The sequence below is a fragment of the Tribolium castaneum genome, chromosome 3 (assembly GCF_031307605.1).
Source record: "Tribolium castaneum strain GA2 chromosome 3, icTriCast1.1, whole genome shotgun sequence".
Classification (NCBI taxonomy): Eukaryota; Metazoa; Arthropoda; class Insecta; order Coleoptera; family Tenebrionidae; genus Tribolium; species Tribolium castaneum.
This window is the reverse complement of record NC_087396.1, coordinates 17,443,187-17,463,339: the sequence shown is the minus strand read 5'-3', so window position 1 is coordinate 17,463,339 and position 20,153 is coordinate 17,443,187. Positions and strand designations below refer to the sequence as shown.

At 39.6% G+C, this 20,153-nt stretch overlaps 1 protein-coding gene across 43 annotated transcripts in view; it reads right to left on the bottom strand.

Moving 5' to 3' along the window:
• The window catches only part of shot (short stop), a 67,206-nt gene that overhangs the window by 30,967 nt on the left and 16,086 nt on the right, over positions 1-20,153 (bottom strand). For 22 of the 43 annotated variants that reach the window (XR_001575148.2, XM_064355476.1, XM_015981688.2 and 19 more), the window contains exons 2-14: positions 16,905-17,182; positions 15,069-15,130; positions 12,503-12,520; positions 10,460-10,519; positions 10,269-10,358; positions 9,378-9,548; positions 3,587-3,866; positions 2,624-3,537; positions 2,205-2,573; positions 2,127-2,150; positions 1,606-2,079; positions 312-1,553; positions 181-264 (exon numbers count right to left, since the gene is read on the bottom strand). Coding sequence is in view for 42 of the 43 variants with exons in the window: in XM_064355476.1 (XP_064211546.1) it covers positions 181-264; positions 312-1,553; positions 1,606-2,079; positions 2,127-2,150; positions 2,205-2,573; positions 2,624-3,537; positions 3,587-3,866; positions 9,378-9,548; positions 10,269-10,358; positions 10,460-10,519; positions 12,503-12,520; positions 15,069-15,130; positions 16,905-17,082 (3,966 nt within the window). In the remaining variant the exon portion in view is untranslated. Of the gene's footprint in view, positions 1-180; positions 265-311; positions 1,554-1,605; positions 2,080-2,126; positions 2,151-2,204; positions 2,574-2,623; positions 3,538-3,586; positions 3,867-6,411; positions 6,905-9,377; positions 9,549-10,268; positions 10,359-10,459; positions 10,520-12,502; positions 12,521-15,068; positions 15,131-16,904; positions 17,183-20,153 lie in introns of those variants that run through there. The other 21 variants (XM_064355475.1, XM_064355478.1, XM_064355479.1 and 18 more) reach the window with 15 other exon arrangements.

The following is a 20,153-nucleotide window of genomic DNA, read 5'->3' as shown; positions in this document are numbered from 1 at the left end:
CTGGACAAAATCGTTGTTAAATCGAACACTGGACTGAAGATCCACAAGTCCCCTCTTCCAACATCTCTACTGCAAACAACAATTAAAGCGAAGAAACAAACACACTCACACACCATTCACACCTATCCTAACTAAACCTAACATGTCCGTCATGAAATATGATATGGACAAACATTTTACCTTTCCCTCTCGGATAAACCTGCCGCCGTTGACGTTCACTTGTTCGATGACCGGGGCCCGCTCATAGACACTGTTTAGAAGATTCTGAAACGAAAAGATAATCACACAAAACTTAACAACCAGAAACCTACTCTAGTCGCCTCTAAATGTTCCTTGGCTCGGTCTTTGATCGGTTGCAAGTTCTCCAACTTTCCGTAGTGTTCATCCAACCAGGCATCTTCATTCTCCTTAGGCTTCTTGTAGTTCTTCAATAGATTGTAGGCTTGTTCGCAACCGCGCAACCTATCGGCCAATTGTGAGCAAACATTGCTCCACCTTGCGTTCAACTTCTGGATTTCTTTATCCAGACGCTCGATATCGGTGTGAGGGCCACGCTGGTTGGGTCTTGATTTTTCGGTAAGACGGCGAGTGTTATCGAAATCGTCGTTGAGTTGATCCATGGCGATTTGTTGCTGGCCTATGGCCGATTGCAGCTTGAGCAAGTCCTCGTGGACACCTTCAAGACCCTTCTCACTGCTCGGCAATTCGTGGAAAAGGGCCAGTTTGCTCTCAAACTCGGAAATGACCAAAGTTGCGTCTTCCATTCCGTTCAAAACGATCTCAATGCATTTGAGACGCTCGATGTACAAATTGCTAGTGTTCCAAATGTACTTCCACTTATCGAGAACCTTCTCCAGGTCTTTCTTGTGTTGGGGCGTCTTCAAAGTGATACTTCTGAACGTGTCTTTGACTTGCTCAATCTCCGGCTCAAGGTTTTGTAACCTCGACTCAAACTCCTTATGTTCCAAGACTAGATGTTGCAGGGTGTCGATATCACGGGGAAGGTGGGCAATCACCCGCTTGTTGATGATTCGCTCCGCTTCGTCCAACGCCTGTTGCAGGTTGGATATCTGTTGGTTGAAAATCCTTGTCTGGTTCTTGCTTTCTTCCTCAGCGCGTGCTCGTTTCTCAAACTCGTCGAAAAGACGATTGACTTCGTCCATTTCGCGCTTCAAGCGCCTCAACTGAGGGTCAGACGGATCACCCTCTGCCATTATTTTATCAGCGTCTTCGTTCAAAGCTCGTCGGATTGCGTTACGTTGTTCGGCACCGATGGCAATAAATTGGGGCAAATCCCAACCTTTGACCACTTTAATTGTGGCAAAAATCATGTTTTGCCTCAACCTTAGTTGTTTCTTCTGCCAGAGGGCTATAGACCGGTCGTATTGTCTTCGGAGACGTTCCGCAGCGTCGATCGCGTCTTTGTCAGGTGGCGGGATCACGAAACACACTCCTGGGACTTGTGCTTCGATCCCTTTCTCGTTGTGGACTCGCCATTTGATTCGTCCAGAGTTGTCGGTCAGAGTGCACTCCTTGTTTTGTTCGATTACAAACTAGAGACACAATTAGAACAAACACAAAATTAGAGCAAAGAGTGAGACTTACATTGTTTTGTTTGTAATTCGAGATGGCAATGACGGTAAGAGGCCTCGTGACTGGTTGTCGTCTTTGTTTCAGAGGAACGATCTCCTGGGAGCGCGCGATCAATGTCTGGACTTGATCTCCGAACGAATTGAGCTCGTCTTTCAACAACTGCATGCCTTGCAGGAGTTTTTCGCCGGTGTCTAAACTAAAATCGCCTTGACTGAACTCGTTGTTCATCACATCGTCTTTCTCTTTAAGCCACTCTTCTGCCGTTTGAACGTCTTTGAAAAACTGTTGGTAGTTGCGGGTGTTTTGCAGATGGGTCTCCAAACAGTGGCTCAATTGTATTATCCACGCCCACTGTGCTTGCATTGCCGCGATATGCGCTTCGATTGCCTTGGACGCCGGATGGTTCTGCTGCTGGATCAAAAACTCACCCCTTTCTTGCACCGAATTAAACTGATCTTCGCGTTTCTCCAGCTTGCTCATCAGATTCTAGAAAAAAATTAAACATACAAGAAACCACCGGACGTTACAGTTACCTCACATCCCGATCCGTAATTTTGCTGCGTTTAGTACAAAGGAACAGTTAATCGGAAGGATGGGGTCGTGGTACTTACCTCATAGTAGGTCTCGACGGAAGCAACGTTCATCTTGACGTCGCTCCAATCTCTGGTAACTTCAACTTCCTCTTTCTCGTTCAACCACTGGAGTTCGGTGGTCGCTGATTGGATAAAGTCGTACAAAGTGTCCAAATCCGTCATTCGATTAGTGGAAAATGAGAGCAAATCGGCGTAGACTTTCTGGAGTTGGCCTAAATGTTGGTTGTAGAGAGCTAGTTCTTCGCCGGTGAAGTACTGGCGAGCTTTAGCGCAGGACTCGACTTTGGAATGGAACTGATCGATTTGCTTGTGTTCATGTTGGTGGAAGTTGCGTTCGGCTTGGACGGACTGAAGATCATTGCCGTAGTCGGCCTTCTTCAGTTGTTTCTACAAGACACAACTATAAAACCTGAAAACCAACGAAGCAATTGACTTACGAGTTTATTTTTGCACCACTCGATATATTCTTGGAGCGACCTGAAATGTGGATTCGTGTCAACATTTCGTGTTTCTTGCACCGTTCTGATATGTTTCGTCACTGTTCTCTCTTCTACGGGGAAACTAAGATTCGAGAGAGGTCCCACAATCTTATTGTGCAACAATCGCCGCAAGTGGACCCATCTTTCGTGCAAGTTTTTCACACGTTTGTCCAACTCGCCGGCTTGTGGGTACCTCCCGTTTCGTAGAGTATTCACGTCGGTGGTCAACCCTTGGATGCTAGCCTCCGCATTGGCCAGGTCTTGGTCCAATTGATCGGCGATTTTCTTGGCTTCGAGAGGGTGCATCCGCTCGATTCTCCTCGACTCATTCCCAATGGTTCTCTCGATGGTATCCAACCCGGAATCGGTTTGTTTGATCTCGCGATGGACCTTTTCCGCTAATCTTTGTAGTTTTTCCAAGCGCTTGATTTCGTCTTGGACGTGGCGATCGCGCTCCTGATACGCACCCATAAGTCGTTGCCAGTTCCTTTCGATGTTATCAATGTGTAGCTCGGGCTCAACATCCACTTCTCCAATTGTCTTAAAATATTTTTCCAAATCGCGGAAAAGTTGACTCAGGTAGTTCTTGTCTCTTTGCCTCGGGGGGAGTTCATCGGTACGGAATCGGGATAATTCGGTGGCAATTTTCTTCATTTCGATGAGGGTGTTAGGGAAGGATCGGTCTGTCATGAGAGTGTACTTCTCCCTCATCCAGATGTGAAGCGACGAAGCCAATTCGCGGTACTCGTAGACGCGTTGCTGGGCACCGGAGTCGTACAGAGGATGAATTGCGGGAGGTTCCGGGAATACTTCATGCAGGGACGAAATGTACGTAATGAGCGACTTTTCGTCGGGTTCGTGGGTGTCAACGTCTGGAAAAATATAAATAGTGGTGCAACCATCAGTAGAAAGTTAACGCACCTTCAGGATCAAGGAGTCTAGTAACCCCATACTCCCGTTCGGCGATGTAGAACGCCGTTTCCATCCTCTCGCTGGCCCTCTGCGTCTTGACGCTTCTCCAGTCGATCAAATCGGGCCGGTTCCTGTGGATGATGGCGCTGAAGGCCAGACCGTCCCTCCAGGACTTGGTGAAGTCCTGGACGTGGACTCCTGGATACTTGTGTGTGGTGCGTTTCGCCCATCTTAGAAGATAATCTTTAGCGCTGACGTTAGGTTCTTGACCGACCACAATATCTGATATCTACAAAGAAATTAAGAGGGCTATGCAAATCTGTGAAAATAATTGCCGCTCGTGGCTACATGCTTGCTTGATTGCGACTTCCTGACTAACTGTACACGAGATCCGTTCAAGAATATTAATTCAGCGCGATGTCATCACTGGCTTTTCTTCGTTAAACACAATTAATTCGAATTGTGATAATAGCAGGAAGCCGGCCATACTTTATCTGCTATTGTCCGAAATCATGGATGTTTATTTACGATTTTTATTACAGTCTGGTGCGATGGCCGTTTTTATAAGTTAATAGAGTGGAAAATCGACGAGAAAGTATGCGGTGTGAATAGTAAATTAAAAAAAAGAGTTTTTAACAAGATGGAAATGTACGCACCTATTGTTAATTGAAGGTAATTTTGTTCAAGCGCACCCAAGATAAGTATTTAAATGTGTTTAATAACCAGTAATTATTTATTTGCTTCAGGTAAGTAGGTACTACCAAACACGCTACTTAATTAATTCGACGAAGCAACGAACTCGAGACGGATGTGTGGTCGAAAATTCATTCTTTATCGGACTCTTTTTAATGGAGTTTTCGAGTAAACGCAAATTTTTTCATGGCAAAACAAAACAGTACAATAGCAGGAAAAATTACATTACGTGAGCAGAAAGTGTTTTGCACTTTCTGAAAAATAGACCAAATAAAACAATACAATTTCTTAAATGCCTCTAGTTACAAGTCTGCCAAACGTCAAATAGCACTATTTACAGCGCCTCTAATGTATCTCAGCTACTTAAGTCACTAATATGACTTAATCATGTGATAATTCCAAGCCGCATCTTCTTGGGAAGTGCATTAAACTGCTCTATGGCCCTCTTAATGCACTTGAGTACCCGAACCGAGTGCTTGAAGAAAGCGGGCATTTTCCCAAGCACCCAATTAGAGGCAACGATAATACCACATTAATCTGTCACTTCTCCAGGAGATAATTGTTGTTGGAGGACTGGAAGCGTCGAAAATTCCGCCAACTGCCGAGATTTATGGATGCAAATTTTGAACGCGTTCCAGAGTCCCGTTATCGTTATGAAGGTAGATTTGAAAAAAACGTGAAAGTTGTTCTTGTAGAAAAATTACGGTTGCATTTCGCTTATCTCAAATTTAAATAAAAGAATAAGTAGTGTTAGTAAATGTTTATGCTTGAGAGGTGGAGAGAATACGCAACGGTTGCCTTCAACTGCAAAAAAATGGATGACAGAAACGTGTCAAGTTCTTTACCAACGTAACAAATAAATCAGAGTGTGGGTATTAGAATACGGTGCATAAGGCGTGCCGAACTGTGTCAATGTCAATTTGGTACAAACAAAAGCCTTATTAACCAATTACAAGTGATAAAACCTTTGGACGGTGGAAGAAACTTTCACGTTTAGACACACCTCGCGCGAATCGAACGATTACGCAAACGAAGAAATTGCATCCGTACTTGAGGCCAACCTGAATTCAGCGAACCTTTTATGATAGGATTATGCAACGGAGAGGCTGTGGCGTACCACATATCCGAGACTTTTCAGTTTGGGGCGCAAGATGAATTTTCATGTGATCTCATCAAAATATTTGCGATAGTGTTGGTAGCAGAGTCAATACGGAGAGTGATTTGAATGCCAAATGAAGCGCGAAGCGTTAATTGCTGTTGATAAGGCTGTGGGAAGAATTGAAAATATTGCCAATTGTGATTTCAAGGCCGCGTTTATTTTTCACAACAAATACACCAAAAATGTGTAAAAACAGAAAGTGCGAAATCCATAAACACATTCGTAAATAAACAGATGGGAAACTGAAGCTTAGCTGATCGACGAAATAACCAACGAAACTTTTTATCTGTACGGTTCACAATATTTAAGTACCCGCATACAACTGTTCCAAAAGTCTGATTACATGCTGTTAGAATAAATTTTAGCTGAAACCATTTATTAAATTAGTGCAAATTCCAAATAAATAAATAAAGTTCCCTTTTTGTGACATTTTCTGTTTTCACTATTTGTTTATTAATGCCTTCTTAGCAAACACCAATATTTTTATTAATAAATAAAGAGTATTAACGACAAAAAATAATGGCAACTAAAATTATGCGGCATTAACCTTTAGCCAAGGCAATTAGAAAAAGTTTTATAATATGTGCTTGCATGTATTTACGTATTTATTAATAGATTTAAAGAGTATGTAAATCAGAGATTTAATGAAAAAGAATGGCAAATTCACTCAGTTTCAAACAAGAACGTGAGAAAACCCATAGGAAATCGGAACATAAAAACGGAAAAACAATAGAAATAAGTCAGAAGCTATGGAACAACACAGTAAAAGTGAAATAATCATGATATTTAAAGTGCTTATCTTCCACACAATAAATTTTGTAAACACTTGCTAAAACAAACTCGAGGGTCATTGCGACTTCTCCACCCCGTGGTTAACCTCCGTCAAAAAAATCACATGACGTCACGCTTCCGTAAATATTGACGATGTCATAAACAATTAACCGGCAAACAACGTATCTTCATGTCAAAAATGGTACCCAACCTTGACTCGTTTCGGCTGTACAGCTTCCGTTTGTTTCGCCACATCCTCTCTGCTTTGAATACTCCTGGTAACGGCCCTTTTGGTCAAATCCTCGGCCGTGCTTTTCTCCTCGCCTCTAGTCAAAGTGGTAACTTTTCGCACGATTCGCGTCGTTATCCTGCGAGTGCCGTCCTCGGCCCTCCTGCTAGTCTTAGTGGACTCGATCGAACTCCCCAAAACCTCCGTCGAGAGCCGTTTCTTCGTGTAAACCGCTTGGAGATTGTCCATTTCGTTAGGGTCCGAAAAACGGGTCACTATGGGAGGGCCCAGCACTCGCGAGGACTCCCCGGAGGTCCCCTGGACGAAAAGGCGCTTCTGGCCGCCGGCATGGCCGTCTTTCACGAAGCGGTACATGGACATTATCGCATTGCACTTTCACGAAAATTTTAATAGATGTTTAGAAGATTACGAGACATTTAGAGGAGACAGGTGTTACATCAGGTGAACGTCGGTGAATACTGACGGATCGCGGTTAGCCTTGCTCGTGGAAGCATTGCAATGTGTGTTGGTGGGTAGCAGGGCCGTACGCGGGCGGTTTCGGGCCCCACCAAGGGTACCGTGATTGCACAAACGTATTTACCGTGACTGGATTTGTTTACTTATTTGGTTGTCACACAAGTGACAAAAACGAGCGAGGACAGGACCGTAACGAGCACAATGAAATTGTAGCAATTATTAGATAAGTGGCGAATGCACCTTGCAAAGAGTCACAGATGGCCGGCGGAGCATTTCTTAAACGAGCGCCGGCTTAAAATTATTTTTCGTGAGGCTATGCCGGACGTGTGTTGGATTATTTCCACTCGGATGCCCCCATTTCCGCCTTCCGCCCCTGGCCAATGTGGCACCGAGTGCTTTATCGCAAAGGGGTTCGCACGCTCTTGCGTGTATCTTTATATGCGATTGTTTATTCTTACATTTTTTCTAATAAACCCTGCAGGTTTAAAATGCTAAAAAAATTATTGTAATTAGGAAACTCTCAATTGGAAATTGTTAACGACCAATCAGATTCAAGCGGCCGACCGCAAAAGTGAAAAGCGAATTCTATTGTAATACGTAATAACAGAGTCGATTTATTTACATTATTCATTAGTTGCTTATTACTAACCGATCGATAAAACATCTGGGTGCAATTTTCCTGCAACTGCAGGATTTTTCCTGCTGTAAACAAAATCAGTTCTTTCTGTAATTCTCTCAATTCCCTTGACTGATGGTTGAGTTGAACATCTGGATAACATCCTGCAAACAAAAGATGTTTGCTGTTCCTGCTATTAAAGCTCTGTTTAGTAGGTAAATTTCTTTCTGTTACGGAATTTTATTTAATTGGGAATATTTATTCAATCCAACCTATTTAAATTATTCATTTATTAAGATCGTAAAACATCTGGTCGCTTTATCCTGAAATCTGGTCCAGCATCTTTTCCTGCTGCCAAAGCTCACTTATCGCCCAACCCAATTAGCCTAACTGTTCTTCCTGCTGCTGCACCACTTCTTCAATTACCAGCCCACGATAGCTCTGCAAAGACATGTGCACAACTCCAATTTGTTTACTCGCTATTCCCACGATTCTCCTTTCATCGTGTTTTTCATAATTTACTATTCATTAATACAAGCCTTAATTGCATCCCAACGCAATCAAGCGTATTATTTTTAGGACCGCATTTCCGCAAATCCAAGCGTAAATCCAACTTCCGATCAAATTTCAGTAAATCGTTTCCCGCGACCTCTTCATCGTGATTGTCACGAGGCATACATGAGAACTGAGATTAGAGCAACGTTTCCTGCTTTTCTTTTTTGGAGAAAATAACTGTTTGGTAAACACAAGATTATCGCTTTATCTCAGGTCAGGATTACAAAGAAAGGAAAAATAACAGCGGCGTGAGATCACCCCGTGTTTTTTTACGCGTGGGTGGAGCAGTCGATCGACCGTAACGGATTTAGACAATTGTTCTGGTTTTTTGCTAACGGTTGGCACTTGTTTACGGGTCAGAGTGTAGGAGAAATTAAGCAATTAAGTGTTGGTAGCCCTGCACTAAATCTACCCATCTAAGGTCAAGTGATGGCGCCCGAATTCTTTCGAGAAAATTCAATTTCGTAACAATTAACATAATTTCACCACCGTAGCCATGACCGTCTCATTAAATTCTAAGAAAACAATTTCTGACACCATATGGTAATTAGGACGTGGGTTGAATGTTTTTATCAAAATGGATTTATTGTATAAAGTTTGGTAAATTCGCGATGTGACTTTATAAGGCTAGGGTGGCATTACATATACTGCGTGGGCCAAAAATTGATCTTCGGCAAACAGAGGCGTTTCGTGTTTGTTTTTGACACAGTTCTCAACGTGACGCAAACTTTTGTTTTATTCATTTTTGCGTTTTTTTGTGTTATTTATAGTCGTTTAATTAAAACAAATAAAGAGAATAGCTGCATACATTTCCCATACTCATCAAAAACCATAAAATTTATTTCTCATTAGCACAGGAGACAGTTCACCTTGTCCATTTTCCAAGTAATAACCTAAATGACTAAAGCCGATCAAAGCATTAGAAAAATACCTCGCATACATCGCCATTATTACCTCTGATCTCATTCAGGCCATAAAAATGCAATTTACACATTATACGAATTAATGAATAATAATTCATTCGCGTCCGCCAGCATATATGCCAATATAGCACACTCGGCGCCATCTAGACTCCATCTAGCTCAGTCGCAAACCAAACCTGTTTTAGCCAGTTCTTGTACAGCCAGGCAAGGTGAATTTGTCTTACCTTTAGTGTCTAGAAACCCGGTAGCATAAAAATTAAAAAACTTTATTTAATAATTCGGTAAAACATGCACATGTAGGCAGAATGGCGCTCGGAAAAGAACTGGCTAAGAGACAATTGTACCAAAATAAAAAAAATAAAAGCGGCGCCACTTACCTGGAACTTCAGAATGATGGTCCAGATGAGACCTAGCGTGAGTTTGGGGTTGCCATCGACTATATCTTCGGATCGGATATTGACAAGTTTGATTTTTTTACAATGAAGGAAATGTAAGGCTGTGTCGATATTGTGGAGCATGTGGAAACGCATATTCCCCTTCTCTCTTGGCTGAAAATCATCAATGATTAAAAATTGCAGTGCATTGCACTCCCATTCATGGTTGTCGTTCATTCATTTCGGTAGACCATCAAGGTACTACAACCTTGATGCGTGTTAATGAGATTGCTCATTAAGACAATAATTATTCAAGAAGTGTGCAAGTTATTATATTTTTAAGGTATGATTGATGAATTCTTGAAACAGTCGTGGAAAGGTGAAGGTAACAAAACGCACTACTTTCCACGCACCAAAACCATATGATCGGTTCTGAGCATTCTAAGGCCAAATTTTCGAAATTTTTTCAAAATCATTTTTTCTTGCACAGTTTGCCAAAGGTCGAATTTTGAAAGAACTGTGGAATTTCTCGAGAAAATTGCTTCGAGTAAGTGGAGAAGTCTTACGAAAGCTCGACCTATATTATATTTGGCGTGGTATTACCAATAATCGAATTATTATTTTAATTCTGATCGTGCCTTAAAAGGCTTTTTATGAATATTGAACAAAAAATAAGACTGAGACACGCATTAAGCAATGGAATGTCCTTTTAACAGATTACAAGGTGTTGAATAATTATTCCAAAATTTATCATTCAAGAATTTGAGACGAGTTGTTGACAGCAATTGCTTTCACTATAGCTTAGTCACCCATCAGAAAAACTCTATTGAGAAATTAATTTCAAAATCGTTTTAATTAATTAGTGGCACAATTGACACCAATTACAATACTTACAAGTTGTTCGCCAGTTAGAACTTCCAAGAGAGAAATCAGATTGTGTCCATCTCGCAAATCCTCGAACAGATCCCTGACTTGGCGGTTGGCCTGTAAAAGACATTTTTTAGTGTCTAAACTATACAGGTTGTCCAACACAAATCCGTGCAATCTACTGACTAAGAAAACCATGCAAAACCACTCAGACTTACTGAAGGTGGACAACACGGCGAATTGTTGACGGTGACACACACGTGCAAGCACGTGTAAGTCTGCAAATTGGTAAAAATTAGCTAGGAAATTGCTAGACAAAGAACAGACGCGCTTCATTTCGTCTCACCGGAAAAGCTTGTACCGGTCTTATTTTGCACTTAGTTCGGGTAATAAACTTTTCATGTATACACAATGGCAGAAAATAGAATATCGGCGTTGCATTTTTTAGAAAACGAGTGTCAAAAGTGTTTATTTTCCACTTGGATTTAATGGAAATCGGAGAAATCGCGAGTAAATGTAAATAAAATTTTATGTTTATGTTGGTACCACTTGTTTTTTTTTTCACTTCGTATCGAGTAGGTTGAGCAAGTTTCCATAGAAATGTGAATTTATGACTTCTGATAATTTTAATCTTAGCAGGGCGTGACATCATTGAGACACCTTTCTGAATTTTCATCTTTTTTTAAATATTCACCATGTTTAATTTGCACCCACTGATCGTGATCAAGACTTTGAACAGTTCTGTTCGTACAAATTAGAAAAGCTTTCCGGAGAAGTGAGACTTTAAGAGGAATTTGGTTAACTTACCACATAAACACAAAAATGGTTTAATTAGACATAATGGAGTGCGGTAGTAAAAGTTATCTCCGGAAATTAAATCATGGTCTTCAAAACCCGAGTTATTTATAATATTTCGCATGTCCCAGCTAATTAAATTAAGACTCATAGAATTATCTCAGCATGAAGTCTTTCTGTTTGCCACGTTTTTAAAATGTAGGTTAAAAAATGTAAACAAAACAGTTAATAATTGTGTGTCAGCTCTTATCTATTGTTCTAAAAATCTTTGTTGTTTTGTTTCTCCGCTTTTCCATTACAGAATATTAAAATCAACGGAACCGATCGATATTGAATTAAAATCATGCTAAAATTAGGTTAAAAGCATGATTTGATGAAAATCTACTTTCTGATACAGTTGGGAGTGTATCGCTGCCAGACGCCTCAAAGTTAATTATGATGCAGACTGCACCAACTAATTAGTGTCAATGAAGATTCCTCGTTCTCTGCAGAAATTCTTCAGATTTCTTGTTGGGCAGCCTTCGCCAAGGAAAACAAGCTTTTTTGGTTTAAATTTTACAAACAATTGTTATCAATAAAAGTGAGTGTTGTGAAAATATTTATTTAAGTTTTTTATCTGTGTTTTATTAAGATAAAATACGCGACACTACCTATGGTAATAATCTCAGTACGACAAAATCAATAAAAAGTATTTTCCCGATATTATCGCATCCTTGATATATTTTATTAACAAATATTTGCAAGTTTTTCATGATTGCCCAACTTGTTCAATTATAATATACAAACAAAAATTGGGTAAAATCCCTAGAAAATGTTTCACTTTTCCCCCATAAATCGCAATTAACATGTTATAGTAATTAAGAGACCTAAATACCGATGTTGTGCATTTAAAAATCCATAACCTATACACGGTTATTTATATATTGGCAAGCCTGATCTGTTGTTCTTTCAGACCGGCTAACCTGGTTGTGCATACATGGCCACCTGTGACGAAACGAACGTGTTTCGTTTTATTGTCGGCGAAGAGAGTTTCGTTTTCACCGATCGACCTTACGGAAATTACAAACTTTGCGAAAATAAAATGTTCGAATTAAATTTTGGCACGCAATGGTTTTGAATGTGCAACCGTTGCGTTGATCGAGTGCCAGGCTGCACTCAACCTAATTAGGTTTATGAGGTCGGATGCGTTTGTCGGGAAAAAAAGCGAATGGCCAATTAACGGAGTTATATCGTGTCCTGAGATGTACGGCAATGGCCTTCGCGAGATTACTAGACAAGTCTATTTTTAGTGAGCGCATTGTTACCAGAAGACAAAAATAAGCCTTGAAGAGTCAAAGACAAATTTCTTGGTGGCCAAACATGTGTTTATTAATATTTGTCTAATAAATTACCGATTGATTGCTTCATGTATCGAGAGTTGTAGTGAGATAAGATCGGGTGATTAACATAAAATAAACAAGACGTACCTTCATGTATTTCCAGTGCTGCCAAGCATGAAAATGACAAACAATAATTAGTGACAAGATGATTGATATTTTACATAAATTAAAGGGGACAATTTTGTTATAAAATCTTCGGTCAACTGTAATAATTATCCTCGGGAGAATATGCAACAGAGAACAAAAGAAAACAAAAGGTGAAAATCGTTAAGTAATTGTTGCTACTGCAATGATTAATAAATCAGCTAGTAACACGCTTTGTTTACGTTTGATGTCAAAGTCGAGCTTATACTTGATGCAAATTGAGCGGCTATTAAATCTTGGAAAAAACGCCTATATTCATTACACAAATATGGTAAATGAGAGAATATAACTTAAAAACTCTAGCCAAAAACTTTCTCAGGTGGAAGGAGTTTCTACTAACACTTTGCATAGTTCTTGCAACCACACGAAAATAATTAGCCAAAAACCTCAAAAATCTCCCACCTTTCCCCATAACAGAACTCATCTTCTCAATTCTATTGGAATAGCTACGTAATAGGAAAAACTGAAGCATTTATGTCAGTAGTTAATTAAAGCAAAAAAAACTCGCTTTCTTCCTAACAAAATAAGTAAATAACCATATGATGACATACAATATTTATTGCAATATACTAGCACCATTTCCAAAATAAAAAATTAATCGATGTTACAACGTAACCAGACGCATAAATGAAAATCTGAGGTAAATTTTCCAGTAAAAAAATTAAAAACTAAAATTAACTCCTTTGCTAAATCCAGATTCAGCCTTTTTAAACCCAAGAAGAAAGCTTGATATTCCTAACTTTTATGTATGATACACGTAAGAAAGACCGATATTTAGATCAAAACTCACGAACAAAAAACAAGCACTTTCTTCACCCAGTTTTTACAAACAAAAAGACCTGACACCGAATTAATAGTAACCGAAATCATTAAGATGAGAATTTAGAAATAAACCGACAAACTCTTTAGAAAAAGAAACACCACTACAACTTGGAAAAGAAGCATTGAGAACACAAAAAACTACCCTTATTCCGAAATTACTGGAAATGAAAAGAAAAAAGATCCAGTGAGTTAACAGTCGTCAAATACGAGTCAGAAAACGATGTGTTAGATCAAAATATGTAGGGGTGTAAACTCTGCATTAGGGAAATCACGGAAATCTCAAGACGAATGACTGACAGAAATTAAATACAACCACGAAACTTAGATTGATGTTAGCGAGCATTTCTTTTCTCTAAATAAATCCAACAAAAACCGTTAAAAAGTAGTAAGACGGTCAATAAAAGTCGTCTTCTCATTTCATCGCTTGGTACTTAAGCAAGTCAAACAAGCGTTTAATAACCGTTGATACCCCATCAAACGGTCAGTAATTACAAAATTGTTTATAATTCCCATAGGTCGACAAAATTTATTGGACGTTAGAACCATAACGTGCGAGAGAAAGTAAAATTGTGACCCGTTAGCATTTCCTACAGTTCTCACTCTATGATTATAACTTAATCAAAGGACTCGGTGCATTAAACCGTGGTAATGACCTGTAACGGACCAATAGCAATTAGTTCCGCACAGATATTCAAATGAGTAAGATTTGGCGCCCAGCCAGGATACTCCTTCCGATTGACGTCTAAGAAGACCGTGTCATTGGATAATTGGGGCAGAATAAGCGAAATTTTTGCCAAACGAAGGCATTGTTCTTACTTGACCCAACTCACGTCTGGTCGCAAAAGATTGGTAATACTGTCACGTCTTTCACTTGTCACATATTATCGCGATTATTCGAAGAATAACGATCCCTAGAAGGTAATATGTATTTCAATGATTCAAACTTGTTTCGTCTTGTGATTCATGACCCAACAATGGCTTTCTATCGCCTACGGAGTCGAATTTACCATATCGAAATTTATTAATCATCTGTATGATAATGAAGAATTTTTCTTTTGTTTTGTTTCATCACTACATTTTCGACATCTTCCATAGCGCAACCATTATTTTGGCCAACTGTAGAACACCTCCGGAAACCGCAAAAAATCAACTGTCTAATTTGCAATCACTCAACTAGATATTTTTTAAAAAGTCAGGTCATTCGCTTCACAAATCCCAGAGTTTTGCTCAAAGGCACAAAGAAAGTTTGCCAAAAACGATCAAACAACCTCCGAAAAAGGAATTCAATTATTCTATTATTAAATCGATCCCACTCAGCTCCCACCTGGTCTCCAGCAAGGCCACAAAATGACCGGAACAATTCGGAAGTCTGGACTATTTTCGGCCGAAAGCAAATATTTATTTCGAGAGCTCGTGAACTTCAAATCCTCGGTTTTCCGAGGATGTCAACGACTCGCGCCTATTTATACTCCTGTCATAATGTCTCGACTTTGACCATCGATGGGAATTCGCAAACATCCTACACGGATCAAACTAAAGTCTAAATATCCGTTTCCTTTCGAAACGCTACAATACGAAGAATTTTAAGACACATGAATGATCACGAAGATAAATATTTTTTCATGGACTTATATGGCGGCCAGATGTGTCACAATGAATTATGAAGTAATAATAACGCGCGTCTTACCTTTTTCAGATGTTTGTTGACCCATTTCGTGAACGTTTTCTTCTGAACAGCGTCGCGTTCGTCTGGAAAAAAAAAAGACACTTAAAATTATGACTCTAAAGGATCCCTTTGTTAGTTCAAGTGATACAAAACGAAAAATGCAAGTAATTGTGGGCACAATTGACAGTTAGTAGATGCGGGCGAAACAATATTACACAATTTTTGAGATACGCTGTTCTACTACGATATGTCGAGAAAGAAAGTACTACTTTCTACACATCAAAGAATCATCCAAAAAGATCCTGTGCAACTGTTTGCATTTTTTTAAGAATCCCTTTTATCAAGTGGAATAATCTGAAGATTCCCCGGCGCCTCCGCCCACTTCTCGCCATAAGAACTGAAAGCGATCTCTGTGCTCATTAAACGCACTCTAGATATCACAAACAAGCTTGTTACTTATTAATAATTGCTAAGTGACGTCTCCAGACCATCATACAGTTATGCAAGTCGAATAAATTAAAATAGTTTTGTAAAACAGCCTTGGGACAAGATAATACGTTCCGGATGGTGACCATACAGTTACGTAGACGTAGCAGGTGATGCAGTAACGTAACGCAAAGGAGATCGTCATTAGCATGTCTATAACTGCTCAATATTTGCACGACGAGTCAGCGACCAAAATAAATCTTACAAGAACTGTCACTTCTAACCGATTAAAAGTGATTTTTTCCGATCGATGGCGTGTTTAAAACCGATCTGATTGAATTTATGGCTTGACCGGAAACCGAAAAAATACCAGATTAGAAATTCAAATCGCTATAGCTGTGGGGATTGCATTCTTGTAAATGTTACTGTAATCCGTTTGTGACGCAACTAATCACTAGGCACATTGCTAGTGCTGTAATTACAGAAATTTTCTATTGTGATGTGATCTGGAAGAAACCACTTTATGCCAAATTATTGTAATTACTGGCTACACCGTTGGATTAATTTTTTTGACAGACGAGGAAAAAATTCGCCTGAGGCCACACTTAGCCATTTTTAGCCTGTGACAAATATTTCCTAAGCTTGCTGTTATTGTATTAAGAGGCCAAGAGACCTGTTTACATCACAGGTAAAATATTTTGTTATCAGCAGTAGTAACTTGGGCACTGTAGATAAAGTCGCCCTAAGCGCAGATGGAGAAAATATACAGGGTGATTCATCTTTTGGCAAGTGATTCAAATGTTACAAATCGATCAGACAACTGCATTTGGCAGAGACTGCAGTCTGTGTCTTTGACCCAATTCGAAAAGAATCGTAGAACAATATTCTGGGAAGATATTTAATCATCTTGCAAACCACAACTATTTCTCGGCGGAATCGCGTAACTTACATAAACTTCTAACGGAAGAGTGGAAACCAGAGTATCAAGAATACCTGACATCATTCAAGTTATCTCAAAATGAAGAAATCAACTACTTGCTTCATTGTTTTGCACAACCAAAATTTGTCGTCCGATGATCACGTAACTGTACATACTTTGTACAGAGTGTTCAGTAACCATAATTTGGATTTAATTAATTTGACCTAAGAAGCAGACAATCACATAAGTAGAAAATTATTTATCAAGTTCGATTCCCAGCATTATTCTCACTAATGCAGGATATGAGCTCAGATTCTGTGTCACTAACGACAATTTAAACAGTTAATCGTCTAATTAATTCAAGTGTTTACACACGATGTCAATTTTTGGAACACGTGACTGGCGAGATTGTTGATCGAGAGTGACAGTGTTCACCCTGTATATTGCATTAGTGCTGACAAACCACTCGTTAGGACACCTCCATGCGAGACACTCAAAACCCACCACCGTACCTGAAGTAGCCTGAATAAAACAATCCCAGATAGTACCTTTAAACTTGGTCAAGTTCTCCTCGTACCCATGAGGCTGTTTCCCTCCTTCCATCCTCCTGTACTTTTCCTGCGGTCCATCGTACATCGCCTCCCTGGGGTCAAACCCCAGCCTATCCTTGTAATAAGCTTGTGTGGACATTTTTTCACTCAAACATCACAGCACACTGAACACTGAGCGGCTTCGCCAGCAACCGCACAAGAGCTCGAGGAATGTTTCGTTGCCGTTTTACACACTATACCTAAATAGGGCACTGAGTTATATTTACACGAGGGGTTGGGCTGCTGATGGAGACCGAGTTGAGAGACTTTATAATAATAGTATGGCACTGCGCGACTCGACTATCGCCGGACTACTGACAACTTTGAACATGTGAAAGAAACAATCATGCGCTGACTTATGGATGGCCATGGTACTGGGACTGGGAGGATCAGGTGGGACGGCACAGAATAACAGGTTTTACAGAAACGCATCTGTCCTTGTCCCGATAGAGCGAAAGTGTCACTAGCACATCTATTGTGGCCAGCGCGTACTAAGTGTTATCGCGGGCGATTTGAATTGCCCGTAGTTACTTTTCTTTTAAAGTTTGATTGCATTTTTCGTATTGTTTGTAAATATTCACAACAATAGTTGCTAAAACACTTTCTGATGTTAGACAACTATTGTTGCTGAATATTTACAAAGAATACGAAAAATAAAATATGAGAACAAATAAAGACAATAAACTTGTAATAAAAATTTATTATCACTAGTCAATATACACGACACGATAACTATAAACGATCCATCAAATTATTTATATTCCCACAATAAAAAAGTTCAAAAAAGCACACACACGAAAAAAACCACAAAACAGTACTAATTTCACATAAAACAAAGCCGAAGGCGAACACCAAACAAACCAAGCACAAAATGGCGATTGGCACAATGGCAACTGTCACAGGTCCACCGTTAATTTCTGCCGATATTATAGGTAGCTTCGCTAAAATTGACTATACGTGTGTGCGACATCTGCGATGGCAAGCCGAACTACAGTCGATTTTGAATTTGGCGCCTATACTTGGCTTGGTGCATTTAGGTTTCACCACCCTGGTGGGACGGTCATTAGCATGGGTAGGTGCGAATGGGCGCATTTGGGACGATTCCAGCGATTTGGGATCGATAGGTCAGCACTGGAGGGCCAAATTTGGCGAATGGACGAGCGATGAGGCAAAAATTTGCGAGTCCAGCGAGCTACGTAAAACTCACATAGATCGGCAATGTGTACTTAAAAAATTTGCAAGTGTTATTCGGGCGAGGAATGCGAATGAGTGTGCGGAGCTAAATGCCAAATATTGGTGGAATTGCTTAGAACAGTTTCACCTTATTCCATACTCAAAACAACATCTACTTGTACATTTTTATTTTTCTTGGGTCGAATTTTATAAAAAATTAATCCTCTTCAACCCTTTTACAAGAATTGTTAGGGGTTTCAATCAGGATTAAAGCTGAGTAATTTTTATACAACTCAACTTTAAAATTTTTAAATTATAATTCATATTACTTCATCAACACATATTGAAGAAATAATGTGGAAGCTTAAAATAAAGCTAGAGTTTCTCTTATACAATAAATGAACCTAGCTACTACTTCTGTTCAAAATTAAAATTATTACCAAATTTCTTTAAAATATATTTAAAATGGTTGTAAAAAAATAAATGTTTGAATAAAACTTATAAAAAAAAATTACATTATTAAATAGATGGATTAAATTTTAGACCACGGAGTAACATCAAGAACGTCTAATTTCTTTTTCCAGTATAAACTGATTAGATGTAATTAATTATTGGTTTCAAAGACGCTTAAAATATTTAAACGAGTGCTTTGGGATGAGAAAAAGATTTCCAGTTTGAAGACTAGAGAATTCGAATAATGCTCAATGGAATTTGATTAATCTCGACGACCAATTCCTTCCAGCACATACCCAATGAAATCGAAACCTCTTTCGTCACATTTTGCATTTCGATCGGCCCACGAGCTTAGCTACCGTGGGTCGCAGAACAAGTTAGTGAAACCGAAACTTTCGAGTGCTTTTTCACCGGATTTGGACAGACGAACCTTTCGAAATGTCTTCATCCAGTTGGGTAAGAATCGGACAGAACAATGAAGAGTGATTTATGGGTGTCGTGCATCGGCACTCGTGTCACAGAGGTGACAAGTGCACGAGGAGGTGGCCAAGGTGGCTACCTCCTGCGTGGGCAACAATCGAACCGACCTCTGCCCACCTAATTCGATACCGGACCATTTAGGGAAATGCTGCAGACCCGATATGTGCCAATAAACAATACGTCACTCGAGTGGAGTCAAAACTCAACAGTGGACCACAAGCAGAGCCCTGCGGCGCTCCAAGTCCAGGGATTTAGACGGCTTGTGGAAGCCCATTTGGAGAACATGACGTAACGGTTGCGGTCAAGTGTTTTTATTATTACTTCTCTACTTCGAACTAATTAGCACAGCCCACGAGATGTGACGTAAAATTATGTTGAAGAAAGTGACAATATTAGCACCAAATGCAAAACTGACCAGTTACAGTTGTTCCATTAGCGTGGGCGCATTTATTTTAGTGGTATTTAAACCCCAGTAGGTGGAGACTTTCTGAATGAGGATTTGGTAATGTTTATTGGGACGCCCATATGTTGTTGGGATTTAATCATTGTTTTTCTCCATTACTAGATGTTTAATTTCAATTAATTTAATTAATGTTATTAAGCGTAGACCACCGCTTTGAACGCCTACCTGTTGATTGAGTCGCCATTAATAGTGAATTGATTAGAATGGAAGAGGAAAAACCTTCGTTTGCACATATGGAGGAGACACTTGCCTTTAAAAGTCGAGAGACGTCACTATAATTATGGCGTCTGAAGTCGTGTTTACAGAAAAATTGATGGATCGTAAAACGTATTCGATTTTTTTGGTCAAGACTGGTGCCACGCAAGAGTGGCTTTGTTGCTACTTGGAGGAAAAATGAAACCACACCGGGAGCAAAAGTTAAACACTTATTCAACTTTCTTAACAATGGATTAGATCAACTAATAGAATAATCTTTTGAGGTTACGCTGATGCAAGAAGAACCATAATTGATTCAATTTTTTTATTCCCGGACTAAAACCACGCACGACTAACTCGGATGTAATAAACGATACATTACCACGAAGTCGCGATGGTCGTAATTC